The sequence below is a fragment of the Gadus morhua genome, chromosome 8 (genome assembly GCF_902167405.1).
Source record: "Gadus morhua chromosome 8, gadMor3.0, whole genome shotgun sequence".
In the NCBI taxonomy this organism is placed as follows: Eukaryota; Metazoa; Chordata; class Actinopteri; order Gadiformes; family Gadidae; genus Gadus; species Gadus morhua.
In genome coordinates, this window is record NC_044055.1 from 9,994,990 (window position 1) to 10,010,819 (window position 15,830).

Genomic DNA, 15,830 nt, shown 5'->3' on the forward strand with positions numbered 1-15,830 from the left:
AATCTAGATTTTTCTTCCTCGTACAAAAGTTATTTTTAGGATAATATAAGTCAATGTGAAATTTTTCGATGCACTGCATCATTAAGATATGCTTTATGATTTGGATGCATCAGTATCAAGCTGCCTGTTAATAAACCAACACTGCCCTCTATTGGGCGCATAGGGGAACCATAACAGTTTTAAATAAATGAGAGTTTCTCTCAGATATCTCATTCTGGATTAAGGCGTGCCACTTCAGATGAATCTCATCCCAGTCAGACCCCGCACACCACAACTTCAGATTTGTCATGATAAGAACGAGTCTGTTAGATATCTTTGGGTCGTGATTGGTAAATAGCTACCGTTTGTTGGCCTTGTTGCAACTATCGTTCGATCTAGCAGATTAAATTGGTACATCAGGAAGACAAGTCTAGGCCCCCGCCTTTGGTCCAGGCTCTTTCCATGATGCCTGGGATTGGCTACCAAAAAACAAAACATAACCAAAGTTATGTTGTTTTTTAGTTCGTTTTTTATTCTAAGAATAAGTTACTGCCACCTCCTGGATAATTAATGTTATCACATACACATTTAATACATACACAGTACTAGATTCATATTTTTTACTGCGCTATAAATAAACTAATCATTAACTAATAATACAATTCATGAGTAAAAAATCCACAAATAAGGCCCTTTGATTTAAACTTTAACCCGTTAACTACAGGACAATGGGCTGGGCCCGGTGACGTCCAGAGCCCACTTGACAGGGGGCGTCATTTCCTTATATTCAGTTTCGCTTGCTCTGTTTTGCCGGGCGGGATTTCCGCAATATCAAGTATGGCGAAGACATACGACTATTTGTTTAAATTACTGTTAATCGGGGACTCCGGTGTCGGAAAGACCTGTGTGTTATTCAGGTTCTCAGAAGATGCCTTTAACTCCACGTTTATTTCCACCATAGGTACGATTGTCTTCTTCTGAACGGGTTATTGTGTCTTGTGTTGACAACACAAGTCACATTGGGTATGTCTACTTGCTGGCGGACGCCAGGCGACTTGGGTTCAACCACTGTCGCTTAAGCCGTCTGTCAAGAGAGTTTGAACCGCTTATCGTGTGTATGCGATCAACACGTAACTTGTATGTGGTTTATTTTATTTGTTATCTGGTCTGCTGTATCGCGGTGTAACTAGATAGCCGTTAGCCTTCCCCTCCGTCCACATGAGTGGCCGGTAGCTAACTGCTAGCTAGCATCGTCATGTACAACCTCACATATCCGTTAGATGTGTTGCTTTCTGTATTGTTTAGGATCGCACCACACAGGCACGTCCCAAATAAAGCACTAACCACGTTTTCAGTGTTTGTTTTCAGTGTTTGTGCAGTGTTAAAGACGCAGTATTCATACCGTTTCATGGAGAGTAAACTGGTGACGTTAGTTTCTCTGCTTTTTCGTCTTTTCAGGAATTGACTTCAAAATAAGAACGATAGAACTAGACGGGAAGAAGATCAAGTTACAAATATGGTAAGTTATCCCCATTGTACCCAGTAAAGGCATTGGTGTTTTGATAGGAACTGTTGGAGATCAATATCTGGATGGTTTACATGTCTTAACGAAAGTGATCTTGATCATTTCCAGGGACACCGCTGGTCAGGAGCGTTTCCGAACCATCACCACCGCCTACTACAGAGGAGCAATGGTAGGCGTCTGGAGCTCTTCAAGTTCTGGGTCACCTCCTTTGAAACCTGCAGAGTCTACCCGAGCAAACCCTCCCCACGCAGACATGTCACTTTGATCATATAGCCTCGTCTTTACACACGCAATGTTTTTGATAATAGTCTGACTTGTTCTCTTTTATCAGCAATGTTAACTTCTGATTTTATGACAAAAAATGGACACCTACTATTCATTTCTGCGTGTAATCCGCACAGCCTAATTCGTTTGGTGAATTTTGTCATGTCATTTCTGTTCCTGTTTCACTATGTTGACAATGACACATACTAGTAAGGCAGTGCCCAGCCTGTGCTAGTACCTTATTATATATTGTATTTAAAGTATTTTTTCCTTTCCAGGGCATCATGCTGGTCTACGACATAACCAACGAGAAATCATTTGAAAACATCAAAAATTGGATAAGGAACATCGAGGAGGTGTGTTCTACCAAAAAATACTTCCTGACTAGGCTTACCAGATTAAACCATACATAATGGGAAGCCAACATGTATCCTTTCATTTGTATTAATCCTTTCTGTCGCCTCAGCATGCATCCTCGGACGTTGAAAAGATGGTACTGGGAAACAAGTGTGACATCAACGACAAGCGTCAAGTATCCAAAGAGAGGGGAGAGAAGGTGAGCATTTACTGTTACAATGGCTTCACTGAAACCTCCAGCCTCACAAATAAAACATGTACGGCCAAGACAATACACAGACAATGACTTGAGACACGGGTAACAAGGTTAATATAAACCTGGAGGTATTGCTTTTATGTATTATTAGTTTTTTGGTTTGTCATTGTGGAACAGTAGTTGAGTGGTTGACCTAACATGCTAAACATTGTATGTCTTTGGATGGACCTTAGTGGACTTCCTAAGAGGTAACTGGTTGTTCTTCCTTCTCCAGTTGGCGCTGGAGTATGGCATCAAGTTCATGGAGACCAGTGCAAAGGCCAACATAAACGTGGAAAATGTGAGTTGGCGCTATTATTGTCTTTGTCACATAATAATCGAACTTGGGTGTTTTATATTGTTTTGTAACACGTGTGTTATTGCTTTTCTCAAAAGGCATTTTTGACGCTTGCGAGAGACATCAAGTCAAAGATGGACACAAAATTGGTGAGCAGAACCGTTTTGTCTTTATCTGATTCATATCCTTCCTGTACTTGCTTAGTGATGAAGGAGGAAGTGCTCTCTGACAAGTTTAGAAACATTGCCCTACCTGTACCATTGCATCCTTATAAGTGTGTGAGTGTTAAACGGCCACTGGATAACCACAAAACGCTTTTTACAGGATGATTAATTTTGTCCCCCATACAATAATTGGCAGAGCTGCAATTGTTCATATTTCTTACCATTTACTTACCAACCGCCCCCATTATGGTGAATAATACCCCTGATGACCGTATCTGTCCCTAGCAACACACTGAGCATGCCTCTCTTCTCCCACTTGTTGCAGGAGGGCAACACGGCTCAGGGAGGCAGCCACGGCGTCAAGATCTCCGAGCCCCAAAAAAAGACCAGCTTCTTCCGCTGCTCTCTGCTCTGAGGGGGCAAAGGTCTCCGTATTATTATTATTATTATTTTTTTAAGGATACTGGACACAACCGGACTGTGCTTCCTTTTCAGCACTTCCTGCCTCCCTCTCTCCCCCCCTCCCTTTCAGTTTCCCTTCCTCTCCTAAGTCGACACACATGAAATCTGTATCATTCAGCTGCAGGCGGATCGACATGTTTCCCTCTCTCTCTCTTTTGTCCTTGTCTGCTGAAGGCGTCCGTCGTTGGATCCTTTATCTTTTCCTTTTTGTTCATACACACTTCCTCACTTCCTGTCGTCCCCCCTTCTCCCCACTGTAGGACAGAGGGTGACTGAATCCTGAGGAGCAGGATTATAAAAAAATTAATAGTCCAATATATTGTATTGCAAAGACACTCTTCCGTCCCTTCGGTAGTACTACGTTCATCGTTTGGTTCCCAACTAGTTTCACAGCAGCTCTTCAAATGTTGTTCAGTGGAGTTGAATCAATCCCAACGGTTTTGGGATTGGTATTTACAAGCGTGTTGAAACTTGTTTTTAATGGTCGTCCCTTGCCTCTTGTGGGGTCAACCAGAGACTGATTGGCTTGTTCAAGTAGTGAATCGCTTTCAAAAGTAATGCAGTCTTGCAACAATGACCGCGCGTTTTAAGACTTATTGTTCGCTTCCACAGCACTTTTTTCATGCTTTTGGTTTGCAGTAATTTCCTTGTAACCGTTGAATGGGACCAAACATGGGGGAATGCAATAAAAATATGGTTAATGCGTGTAAAAAAGAATTGACAGGTCACATGACACCTAGCCTTATTCCAGTATTTCACTAGTTTTGTTCACTGAAAACAACATTCCAAGCATTAGAAAAATCCTCTCCCTTCCTTAATGTACCACGTAGGTCAGACAGAAGTATCTACAGGTACGCGTGTCAGTATTGCCACCAACCTCTTGCGTGCTTGAATATCATTGCGTGCTACATTATTGTGGTGTGCAGTATAAATGATGGCATGCCCTAAAACCTTTAGTGTTGTCATTATCTATTGTGCGATTAATTGTTTTGGCAAGCTATATGAAGTCTCTGGTTGCAACACCGGCGAATAAAACCACGGGTTTATACAGACCTCTCTGCTTACAAATTTCCCCGCCACACTGTATTGTGAATGAGCCTTCCCCCCATCCCCTCCCACCCACCCACGTCTTTGCACTTTACCAATAACTTGTTTTGTGTATAGTCTGTGCCAAGTGATAGTTCTGCAATACGTTTTGGATCCATTGGACTATGGTAGATTGGACAAACCTGTTAACAAATTATATTCCACGTTTTTGAAAACCTGCTTCGTGCTTCTTTAGTTTTTACCACTGTACTGGTATTTTGAAAGATGTCCCCAATTCATTAATCAGTCCAAGCAGGATCTGCCTATTTGTGCTGAGCAGTAAGACTGCATCATCTATGAAAGAGGCAAACGCAGCAATGTCTGTTTCGCGTGTCTAGGGAACCACAGATGGAGGCTAACCCGTAGAGCTGTAGACTTTCATCGTTCTCCACAAACACTTTAAAACCAAGTCACCCGGCTGTCTGTAACTGTGGTCAGCAGAGCCCCATATATGAGATACCAGAAGTATATAGTATACTCACTTCTTCCGGAAACCACTTTCAGTCTCCATTTTTTTATCAGAAGCTTTTGGTGTAAAGATGCAGTGAACGGTCACATGTTTACTTTGTCTGCCTGGAATGCTGTTGGTGCGAGTGATGCTTCTGCTGCTGATCAAAACCACAGGAACACTCTGTGACTTGTGTTAATTGTGTTTATGGTAGTCGAACATTTGAAGTCTACGTCACCCAAAGGCAAACCTCTATTTGTCGGAGGCTGGTTGGTTATTACTTGTGAGCAGGAGACAAACATTGTCACTACTGGTTGATTTTATTTGTATAGGTGTTTGCATAAGGAAAGCATAGAGTTTCAACAGCCTTCACCTGTTTCCTTAAGTCGTTATATACTCTTGGATTGTCTAACCAAGTTGGACCCAAATTACAAAAGATTCTCATTCCTTTTTGTGTGTTATGTTGAGTGTAAGTGCTGTCTAATCGTGTTCACTTACTTGTTTGACAGCTAGGTGGCACTTGTGGCACAGCATCCACACTGTTTAGCACCACCCAATATCTAAATATAAACTGTTTGTAGAAGATATGCCATATAAAGTATTTTTTATCTGATTCATATATTTACTCTGCTGGTATGTGAACAATTAATATGAAAGCCATCATGTCATATTGGTGACTTTCTCATCCATTTACTTTTGTAAGTATAGACATTTTTCTTTAGGCGCTTTTGCTGGTCTGCAACGATGTTCTTGTTAATTCCTCAACATAACCACTTGTCTTAATGGCGTCGTACTAAATTGTTTCTTCTTGATTGAACTATGCATTGTGAAATTTGGACCTAAAATGTTATGATGTTGTTCCTTTCCATTTTTAGCCCACATATTGAAGGCGAGAGGATGGGTTGTTTATCCTTTCATTGAGGACGGGACAGGCTCCGTCATAGAAACCCAAACTGTCAAGTGAACACTTATTCGAGAAAAGACAGAGAGACCATTCAATTGTGTGGAGACACTGCTGTATGTCATTATAATAGCTTTAATTTACAGGGACCACCGGTTTAATCCCTTGGTTCAGCATTTTAATGCAAAATGGATCTTTTGAGTTTCATTTCTCTTTTTTTTTTGTGACATTTGTGTGGACAAACCTTTATTTACAGTCTTTTTTTTTTACTGACACATTTTCATTGCTACATTAAGTCCGGCAAAGAATAACAAGCAATTTGAGAAACGGTTTTATTTACCACATTTTGAACATCCTATAAGCCTACCTGAAAATGTACTGTACTTTGTAAAACTTACGGAAATGGATCTACTATTAGTAGATGTGTACTTTTGAATTAATAAAATAAGATTGTTGAAAATTAGTAGTTTGTGGTAGTGTTCATGGTTCAATAGCTGCATGGTGTGGTCAGTGAATTTGATGGTGCCATGTGATCTATTCTATTCTTTTGAGTATTCTGGTAGAAGTTTCCAAAGTGTCAGTTAATGAGCCATGACTGGATGGATTGTTCCAGTCACTTGATATATGACAAGGTGCACAACAGTCCGTGCCATCACATCTACCTCAAAATATTATGAGAAGAGGTGAGGCTTTGGAAAAATGGATGCTCTTTTGCAAGAGTTCATTTTCAGTGCAACACGCAGCATTATTCTGCTGTATAAAAACATGGTTGTGTGTGCATATCTATATATATATATGTATGTGTGTGTGTGTGTGTGTATGTACAGTATATATATATATATATATATATATATATATATATATATATATATCGTTGTGCAACATTGAGTAGTGCAAAATAAATGCATCAATGTAGAAGCGAAGGAGAAGTGAAACGACTGATTTGTTTCTTGCAGTGTGCTCAGTGTTGGTCTGTGAGCCGCATACGGTCCTGGTCTTCATATTCTTATGTGGAAGGTGCTGTGGACATACATGCTCGATGGGTTATTGAATGACTTCATCAAATCCATATTTGTTTCTCTGTTCAAGGCCCACTCTTTATCATTTAGTTTGTATCAAAAGGAAATTCATTCAGCACGTCACCACAGCAGGCACCTGATCATGTGCCGTTGTATATTGTAACTTAATCAATTGTCTAACTCCAGCATAGACTAATTCCAAACACCGTGTTTGCAATTACAATTCTTATAATTTCCCTCATAACATATAATTCCCTCTCACTCAGAACTTCGGTTCTTTTTTCATATAAATAGATTGTAAACCAATATCTTTCTCATTTGTTTTTATGAAAAAAAAAAAGTATTACTATTCTACAGACAGTTATAGATAGTAAGTTCCGCAAGTTTTATTTTTGGGGAAGTTTCAAACCTCAATGCTTCCTCTCGTAAAGCGATAAGCACTTAGGTCATTTTTAATCAATCACTATAAGTATTAACTTCAGACCAAAAGTAACAAAAATCCTATTGAGGTGTGTGTCTGTACCTGAGGAACTCGGGTGCTCGGACGATGACATGCTGGAAGTCCTCCAGCGAGAGGCGGCCGTCGTTGTCCATGTCGGCCTCGTCCATCACCTTCTCACACACCATCCTCACCTCGTCCTCTGTCAGCTCGTTGCGCGTCAGCTTGTTCAGGGTCTTCACCAGGTCCAGCTTGCAGATGAAGTCGTCGTTGTTGAAATCTTAATTCAGGCGAGGGAAGGAAAAGGTCAATAAGGATAATTTTGTAGGGTTTCTTTCTCTTATATTACTTTGAACTGGCACACTGCCATGTGTGTGTGTGTGTGTTTCGGTGTGTGCTTGTGGTTGTGTGTGTGCGCATGTGTGTTTGCTACATTTTCATTTGTAGTGTGTAACTGATGGCACTGTGAATCTTCTGTTTTATCCTCTTTGCCTTTGTATTGATCAAGCACCACAATCACTTTGTTCTGAAACAAATCCTTCAATAATATAATATATCCCATTTTAGCGGATATAAAACCAGATAGTGTACATAATACATGCGACACACTGACAACATCGAGCTTTAGACTTCCAGGGATCCACTGTGAACTCTCTGAGGGATTTCGCATTATTTTCCCGAACAATGGTGTGCGTACTGTTTTTCCATGGATGCTGAATAATAGATGGCAACTTTCCTTTGACCCATGACTAGGGCTATGTGCCTGCAATATCTTCATCTGTCAGCTTTGTTTAATTAGGGGGGGGGACACTGGTGCACAGGGCAAGCGGGGCTTTCACAAGCTGTTCGCCTGTATAATGGCCGCTATGAATCATTAATAACTCCCTGGATCATGCTTAAAGCTCTGTAACCCCTCACTCTCTCTGTCTGACCGTCTCTAACTCTATCTATAGCTACATCAGTCTGTCTGTCTGCAAACTTGCATTATCTGTTTATCTATCAGATTTGACTGTGTAAATATCTATTTAAATCTATCTATCTATCTATCTATCTATCTATCTATCTATCTATCTATCTATCTATCTATCTATCTATCTATCTATCTATCTATCTATCTATCTATCTATCTAGCTCTATCTAATTAGATTGTTTATCTATATATCTATTAGATTGTCAATCTGTCTATCTATTACCATTTACATTTAGGGGTATCTATCTGTCTATCGGTTTATCGGTCTACCGGTCTTCCTGTCTACCTGTCTATCTGTCATCTATGGGATTGTGTTTCTATTAGTCTTTCTTTCTTCTGTCTCGCTTGCCTGCCAGATGCCCTCTATAAAGCATTTTATTTTTCTACTTCATTTGAACTGTGTGACTGAAGTCATCCTCCGCGTTCCTCCCCTTTGAGGAGGTGGTTCCCTGGTTGACCTGTGGAGCAGGCTTAGTCACCGTAGATTTTGAAGGCGTAGTAGGCCTTGAGGTCGCGCGGGGCCATCTCGCTCAGGACGGAGAACATGTCCAGGAAGTCGTCCAGGGTCATGTTCCCCTCGCCGTCCTCCGAGAACACTTCGGCGATCCTCTGGCGGAACGGGTTATCCTGGAGACGAGAGGGGACTGACCTCATGCTTTCAGAAGCTGGTTTCATTCCACATTTGAATCAGCAGCCAATCCTCGTTTGAAGGCATGGAACAAGGTGCTGGTCCTGTCTCTTACTGAGTGACCCTCACTTGTTCTCCCAGCGTCTTTTCCCTCTCCTCATTATTTAGCCAACTTTTTTTCTGCATTTTTTATACTGTACAATATGTACACTATTATTCATGATATAGTCTAATGCACTCAGACTTTAAATCCTGCTTTATAATAGGAATCATTTAAATTCTACAATATAAACTAAGATGGGTGACCCAAGCAGAGTAGAGTTAGTATTTGTATCGTCCATTTGATTGGTGTCTGGTTGAATAACAGACTCTTGCTCATTACAGGCTCACCTCATCCTCTCTGTGGGCCATGGGGGCAAGGAGACCCCTGTTCCCTCACGCGGTTAACTGTCTTCGTTTTGTGAGGACACAGGCCATCGTTTATCTTATCGCGATAAGCGCACCTTTTAGAAACATCAAGGTTTACTTTAAGTTTGAAAGCGTCGGGTAACATATATCCTTTCAAAATACTTTTGTCGATTAATTGCACATTAATTATGTATTGACAACACGGGGATAGCGGGTATGCAGTGTGTGTGTGTGTGTGTGTGTGTGTGTGTGTGTGTGTGTGTGTGTGTGTGTGTGTGTGTGTGTGTGTGTGTGTGTGTGTGTGTGTGTGTGTGTGTGTGTGTGTGTGTGTGTGTGCGCGGTGTATGTGTGTGTGTGTGTGTATGTGTTTGAGTGTGTATGTGTGGGCTACTGGGCCTACCTTCAGCTCTGGCATGCTGCCAATCAACTCATATGGTAACTTCACATCTGGCTGGTGTGTGTAGTCAAGAGGAACAAGCTGAGGTGCCAAGTCCCGATAGCGAGAGAAAAGCCTTTGGAAAGGTACGTAAGACTCTGTTCTTACTTTGTTAGGGTAAAAAAGTAACAGCAACATTTACCCTGAATGCACAGGCTTTTTTGTAATAACAACACAAACCATTGATTAAAATCAATTATTGTTTAAAATTACCTTTGATTCATTCAAATAAGGAAATATACAATTGATTTAGGTTGAGCAAAGATGAATAATGACTTGGTCAAGATATAACAATTATCTTCCACCACAATGGTTAGACATTCACCTTACAATCTATACAGTTACTCACCTGAGAATCTCTTTTCTTGTAAAATATGTGCAATCCTGCAAAGGCAGTAAGACTTTTAAATGCTTTTAAATTGACGTATTTAATCTTTACACAAATAACCATACATTAATCCTTTCAATGATGTATTTTAACAAAAGAAACACTGCATTGAAGTATCAATCATCCTTTCACTGGTAACTTTCTGTTTACCTCTAACCTTAAGAAACTTCTGGCTTCTGAGCAACCTCCTCATCTCAAAGCTATGTTTGTTTAGAGAAAATCCTGTTTAATTTATGGTCAACAAGCACGTCCAGATCTGCTTCAATGGGGTTTGATGAATGACCAAAATACGAAATCCATGACATCTTAAGCAGTTGGCTCCGGTCTTGTGTTCTCAGTAAACCATCAAGCCAGATGGGGGAATCTGACAGTTGTCAGCACCTTTCTCTAGCATGACTTCTCTCCTTTACTAAAGTAGGTCTCGCTGTGAAAGAGGACCGGCACAAGCAAAGTCTCACTCAGCGGCCCGCACAATTCCTCTTTCTAAAACGAGAGGCCGTGACAATTTCCAAAGTTTGAGCAAGGGCTGACGCATGCACACACACACACAGACACGCACGCACGCATGCACGCACACCCACCCACACACGTACCTGATAGGCATCAAGCTGCTGTGCTGAAAATATGGTCTGTTTATTCCCCATGTCTGTGCACGAACCAGCAAGGCAGCATCTCCATTGCCCGCCGCAACATTAAAATGCCAACGGGGGCCCTGTTGATATGTCAGATATGAAATACCAGGACAAAAGAGTACCCGCGCGGCCAAGGGGCATATCAGGTATCCAGCAGCCCTGGGGCCCTTTGGTTCTTCCATTATAATGGCAGCATTTCATCGTTTTCTCTACAGAGAATGGGCGCCCCTCTGACAAAGAGGCAGGGCTGTCGTCCGGCATCATGCCGAGTGCCATCCACCCCCTTTGGTGCCACTGTATGACCAACGCCTTGGCCCTGCTCAGGTTACTGCGGTGCGGAGCCAGGGTTTTTGTAGTGGGCAAATAGACCGTTTGATGAGCTGACTGCTTTCATCAGGGCCGGAGATTGATGGGTTGTGAGATAATCTCGTGACTACGGATCAGTCGTTTTTTTTTGTAGCAAACGAACAAAGCGTTTGCAAGATTTAGCGAGTGATTCAGAAATTGGGGATAAACTAAATGCTTTTGTTACATTGACTACGTTTCTTTTTTATCATATCATCGTGTGACGCCATGCCCTGAATATTGGTTTTCTTTCAATCTTTTCAGTTATTTTCTGCTTTGAAAGCTTTTCTTTTTAATCTCTTTAACCCTATGTCCCACGGGGAGAGGGTGGTTCAGGGCCATGAAGTTGTTGAATGGTAACCACCCATGTATTGTACCTTCACAAGCAGGGGCGTAGCCAGGACATTATTTATTGGGGGGCCAGCTCTGGGTCTTTTATTTGGGGTGGCACTTGGTTGTCCAAAAAGTATATTTTAAAACCCACGCACCGCAGCACTCAGAGCACTCAAAGACTTAAAATAAAAATAATTAAAACAATATATATTTTTTTTTCTCAGACGTGGGAGGGGGCAGCGGGGTGGCCATCCTCTGACCTATGGGGGCCAGGGCCCCCCCTGGCCCCCACGTGGCTGTGCCCCTGTTCACAAGCAACACTGGTCTGCCACTTTCTGGCTGATGACCCAATGTCCTCTGCTGGGGAACCATGCACTCTGGCTCACTCTCTCACATTTATAATGAGGTGTCTTCTACAAGCTTTGACGCTTCTTACATGGCCACTCAGATTACAAGTTATTATATTACCAATAATATAATAATAAAAAGGGCGTCTATAAGCAATGTTATGTAATTCGATAATTTCCGAATGTACTAATCATTATAATTGTAGGTTCTTTATCAAAATCACTGATGTTACGATTTTAAATAAATAAAATAGAGTAAAGTAGACGTTTTTACATTTTTTGGAATCAGAATGCTACAAAGTGATCCATGGTCTCAGTTAAGTCTCTATTAATTTTGAATGAGGCATTGGGGAGTACAGAAAGTTCATCGACAAGTTATTTTTTCTTCACCATTTATTACAACTTTGGCTCACAATGGAAAACATAAAATATACACATTTACATTTTTCACATGATATCACTTGCTGCACTGCCATATATTATAATTTATAAGTATATACATATATTACAACGCCACTTTAAAAAATAACACATAACTCATTTCTAGCCCGTTGTTCTAAACTATGATTCATTGAGATAAAAAAATAAAATGAATTCACTCATCGCTAATCAAATGTACAAATCCAGACTGCAGGGATATTTATTGATACAGCCCATGCTGTAGCATGGGGCTGTATCAATTACTGAGCCATCCCATCAGGAGAGAGCGAGACGGAGAGAGAGAGAGAGAGAGAGAGAGAGAGAGAGAGAGAGAGAGAGAGAGAGAGAGAGAGAGAGAGAGAGAGAGAGAGAGAGAGAGAGAGAGAGAGAGAGAGAGAGAGAGAGAGAGAGAGAGAGAGAGAGAGAGAGAGAGAGAGAGAGAGAGAGAGAGAGAGAGAGAGAGAGAGAGAGAGACAAAGAGAAAGAGAGAGGTCAGTGTCTAGTGACTCATTGAAGTAGAGAGCGAGAGAGAGTGAGAGCTCACTGGCTATTGACTCATAGAGAGAGAGAGGGCCGCTGCTAGTGACTTGCAGAGAGACCGAGAGAGAAGTCAATAGCGGCTTCTCTCTCGAAGTCAATAGCGGCTAGTAACTCAGAGGGAACGAGAGAGAGAGAGGTCAGTGGCTAGAGACTCACAGAGAGAGAGCGCGAGGGAGAGAGAGTTCAGCGGCTAGTGACTCGTAGAGAGCAAGAGGGAGGTCAGTGGCAGCCACAGCTCCCTGCCACCATGTCGTCGTACTGCTTGAGCACCACGTTCTCCTCGTCGTCAAAGTACAGCAGGTTGATGGAGAAAAGCTTGTCGGGCACGCAGCACGGCGTCTCGATGCCCCGCGTGAGCTTCAGGGCATTGATGATGGACTGCACCGTGGCGTGGTTGCTGGGCCTCATGTTCTGCCCCAGCGGGAAGGGGCAGGAGCCCTTGCAGTGGTAGGCGTTGTAGCCGCGCGGCGACACGATCCAGCTCGACCAGCCGATCTCCTCGAAGTCCACGTAGAGGGGCAGGCGCTGGCAGGCCGCCGCCGCCGCCGCGCTGCCGGGGTCCTCGTCGCCGTAGTCCAGGGACCGGGCGCTGCGGGAGGCCGGGGGGCCCGCCGCCATGGGTATGTGGGGCAGCTGGGGCGTGTCCATGGGATCTGGGGGGGAAGGGAAGAATCCGTCAGAATCAAATAGTTTACACAAAGAGTGAGCGGACATCATGAGATGTCAAAGGGAACCTTCTGAAGGGAAACAGCGGAAGTAGACAAGGAGGAGACCACCCTCATCTAGGGGTCGAGGTCAGTCATGTGTCTCTTTGATTATTATAATGCAACCTCCTGATTCACCGGCCATCAAAGCTAACTTGTGCACAATATATTTCTACACCTGTAGAAGTCCGTCACTCAAATGAAATGAAGTGGTCTGGCGAGCTTAGCACGTTGCCTACCTTTTCCCTCAAGCGTGGCGGAGCGCCGGCCGTCGTCGGTGAACACCACCAGCATGGGCTGCTTGCTCTGGTGGTGGTTGCGTCCGGAGGCGAAGCGCACCAGCTTCATGTCTACCTGGCTGCCGCCCAGGGTCTTCACTACTACCTGGAGACCCTGGTTGTTGCCCTCGTCCACCATCCAGGAGCGCACCTTTAAGCAAAAATTAATAGAAAAAATTAATAACTAACACATTTATAAACTGTAAATCTAAATACAGGAAGTCCTGTTTGTTTTGTTACAGAATGTTATTTGTTTTATTTTTTACGAAATATTTTGAATCAGTAAGTAAGTACGTTTAGGGCAGTGCACACTTACAGCTTGGGTGATGGTGAACACTTCCCAGCCGCTTGAGTGGATGGGGATGAGTCGAGAGGACAGCAGCTTTCTGTCCTGCGTGATGTTCTTTTTCGTGATATCAAGCACCTGATAGACGCTGACCTGAACGGGAAGAGAATAAAAAGATTGATTGGGTTGAAATAAATATCTCTCCTCGCCTGGCGATTGGATCAGTATTGTTGTTAGTTATTTGCCTCCGCTTCTGATCCATGAAATGTTTACCTGGCAGAAATGATGTCTGTTGAATGCAACGGTTGACTGAGGGCGCAACTTGAAAAGATGCAGCTCAGCAGTCAGGACCTTCTCGGTTCTGGCCACGTTGGACAGATTGAACCTGTATTCTTGTTCACTGCGCACTATCCGAAAAAAACACAACAAAGAAACCACATGAGAAACACATCCACCAGTGTGTAGCTCTATTTCCCAGTGCACGTCATACGGCAATTGAACGAGGATATACAGCATGAACAACGGATGGATCATTTGCATTGTCCGTGGAACTTACATTTGTCAAAGAAACTGCGCACGGTATTTCCTTCCAAAAGATAAGGGTCCTTGGTAACGCCGTCCACATCTGCCACTGTATTGTACAAATCGAGCATATATTGGGGCGCTTGTTTGTGGCCCCGAGCATGAGGGGGGTCCTCCATTCCAAAAACTTCCAAAAGCCTCTTGATGGCTTCGGAGCGAACCTCTTCCGTCTCGAAGTGGTTCTCCAAATAGTTGACGGAGGGCCTCCCGGCAGACCTGCACAATAGAGAGGCGACGCTGAGAACGAAGAGGAGCATCTCGGACATGGTTTGCAGCTGCATCCGAACCAGCCAGGAACTGGGAATTGGAGTGAGTGCTGGTCCCTGGAAGGTCGACTTTATATATCAAATACTCAGGCCCCGTTTATAGTGTCCCCCTGGCCTCGGTAAACAGTAGTAAAGATGCTATTTGGTCGCAAATGTAAATCACCAATCAGCGAATATAAAGGGATACTAATGGCGTGGTTAACAAGGTGTGAACCCGACTGCAGATTTATTCAGCAGACGTCTGGCATTAAACTTCAAATCAACTAATTCCAACCGACCCTTGGGACATTTTGATATATGGAGTGCCAGGTGTATCATTCTGCAAAGAATATTTATTTTAGGATGTGGAAAATGCAAAGACAAAACGGACGAAATCAGATTTGGGCTGCGGAGTAGTGTTTGCTGCTCGCCATGGGAGGTTAACCGCTGCTGAAGGAATCCATTAATTTAGGATAATTGGGACAGTGTCTTGCGGGACTCCCATTCCTTCCTTTAATAGAAGGGTGTCGTTGGCTACACATCGTCGGATTTGCATAACTTATTATCCAGTTATATGTGGATAATCACTGATTCAATGAATTTATAGAGATTCAACACCGACTGGCAAGGCAATAGCCTTGAAACCTTTTAACATTTCCAGATGCTTGTTTTACGCATTGATATTTAGAAAATGAAAGCTTCAAATCAACGTGTGGGGCTACATTTGATCAATGTTATTGAAACCCAATTAACGATCAAAGTAGATAGTTGTGTGATGCGAGAAACAGTCCTTTTAATGTTTTAAGTGCCGTGTCATGTGTCATCCTTGATCTTTACGCACGATGTGCAGTTTAAAATCTGAACTCACTTGCCCTCAATATAATTGTTATCAGGGACATCAAAGTGTTTTTTGTCCACCTAACACCCTGTAAGCAAGTCTTAAACTTCTCACGTAGTCTACGGATAACACAACTTGTTGTTTCACACGTTTATGCAAAAAAAATAAACTCTTTGCTCTCCGACACGTGTTTTAAGACAACTAACAATTGGATTCTTTAGTTATAACAGAAAATAGATCCTCTACCAAGCCCTGGTGCTTGGTCTTATATTG

General features: G+C 42.6%; 3 protein-coding genes across 3 annotated transcripts; 1 reads left to right on the forward strand and 2 right to left on the reverse strand.

Annotated features, from left to right (window-relative positions):
- The first annotated feature begins 764 nt into the window (after positions 1-764).
- On the forward strand, positions 765-6,182 carry rab8a (RAB8A, member RAS oncogene family). The gene is made up of 8 exons (XM_030363675.1): positions 765-940; positions 1,438-1,498; positions 1,613-1,673; positions 2,047-2,124; positions 2,235-2,324; positions 2,596-2,661; positions 2,757-2,807; positions 3,148-6,182. Exons 1-8 carry the CDS (start codon positions 817-819, stop codon positions 3,235-3,237), a joined length of 621 nt encoding a protein of 206 aa, XP_030219535.1. The 5' UTR covers positions 765-816; the 3' UTR covers positions 3,238-6,182.
- Positions 6,183-6,529: 347 nt separating this feature from the next.
- Positions 6,530-10,666, reverse strand: cib3 (calcium and integrin binding family member 3). Its single transcript, XM_030363678.1, has 6 exons — positions 10,601-10,666; positions 9,969-10,003; positions 9,584-9,695; positions 8,627-8,774; positions 7,262-7,457; positions 6,530-6,739 (listed from the first exon to the last, which is right to left on the reverse strand). The coding sequence occupies exons 1-6, from the start codon at positions 10,649-10,651 to the stop codon at positions 6,718-6,720; spliced, it is 564 nt and encodes a 187-aa protein (XP_030219538.1). The 5' UTR covers positions 10,652-10,666; the 3' UTR covers positions 6,530-6,717.
- A 2,177-nt stretch (positions 10,667-12,843) lies between these two features.
- Positions 12,844-14,973, reverse strand: admp (anti-dorsalizing morphogenic protein). Its single transcript, XM_030363676.1, has 5 exons — positions 14,449-14,973; positions 14,166-14,299; positions 13,923-14,045; positions 13,559-13,757; positions 12,844-13,277 (listed from the first exon to the last, which is right to left on the reverse strand). Exons 1-5 carry the CDS (start codon positions 14,753-14,755, stop codon positions 12,844-12,846), a joined length of 1,197 nt encoding a protein of 398 aa, XP_030219536.1. The 5' UTR covers positions 14,756-14,973.
- Between the last annotated feature and the right edge of the window lie 857 nt (positions 14,974-15,830).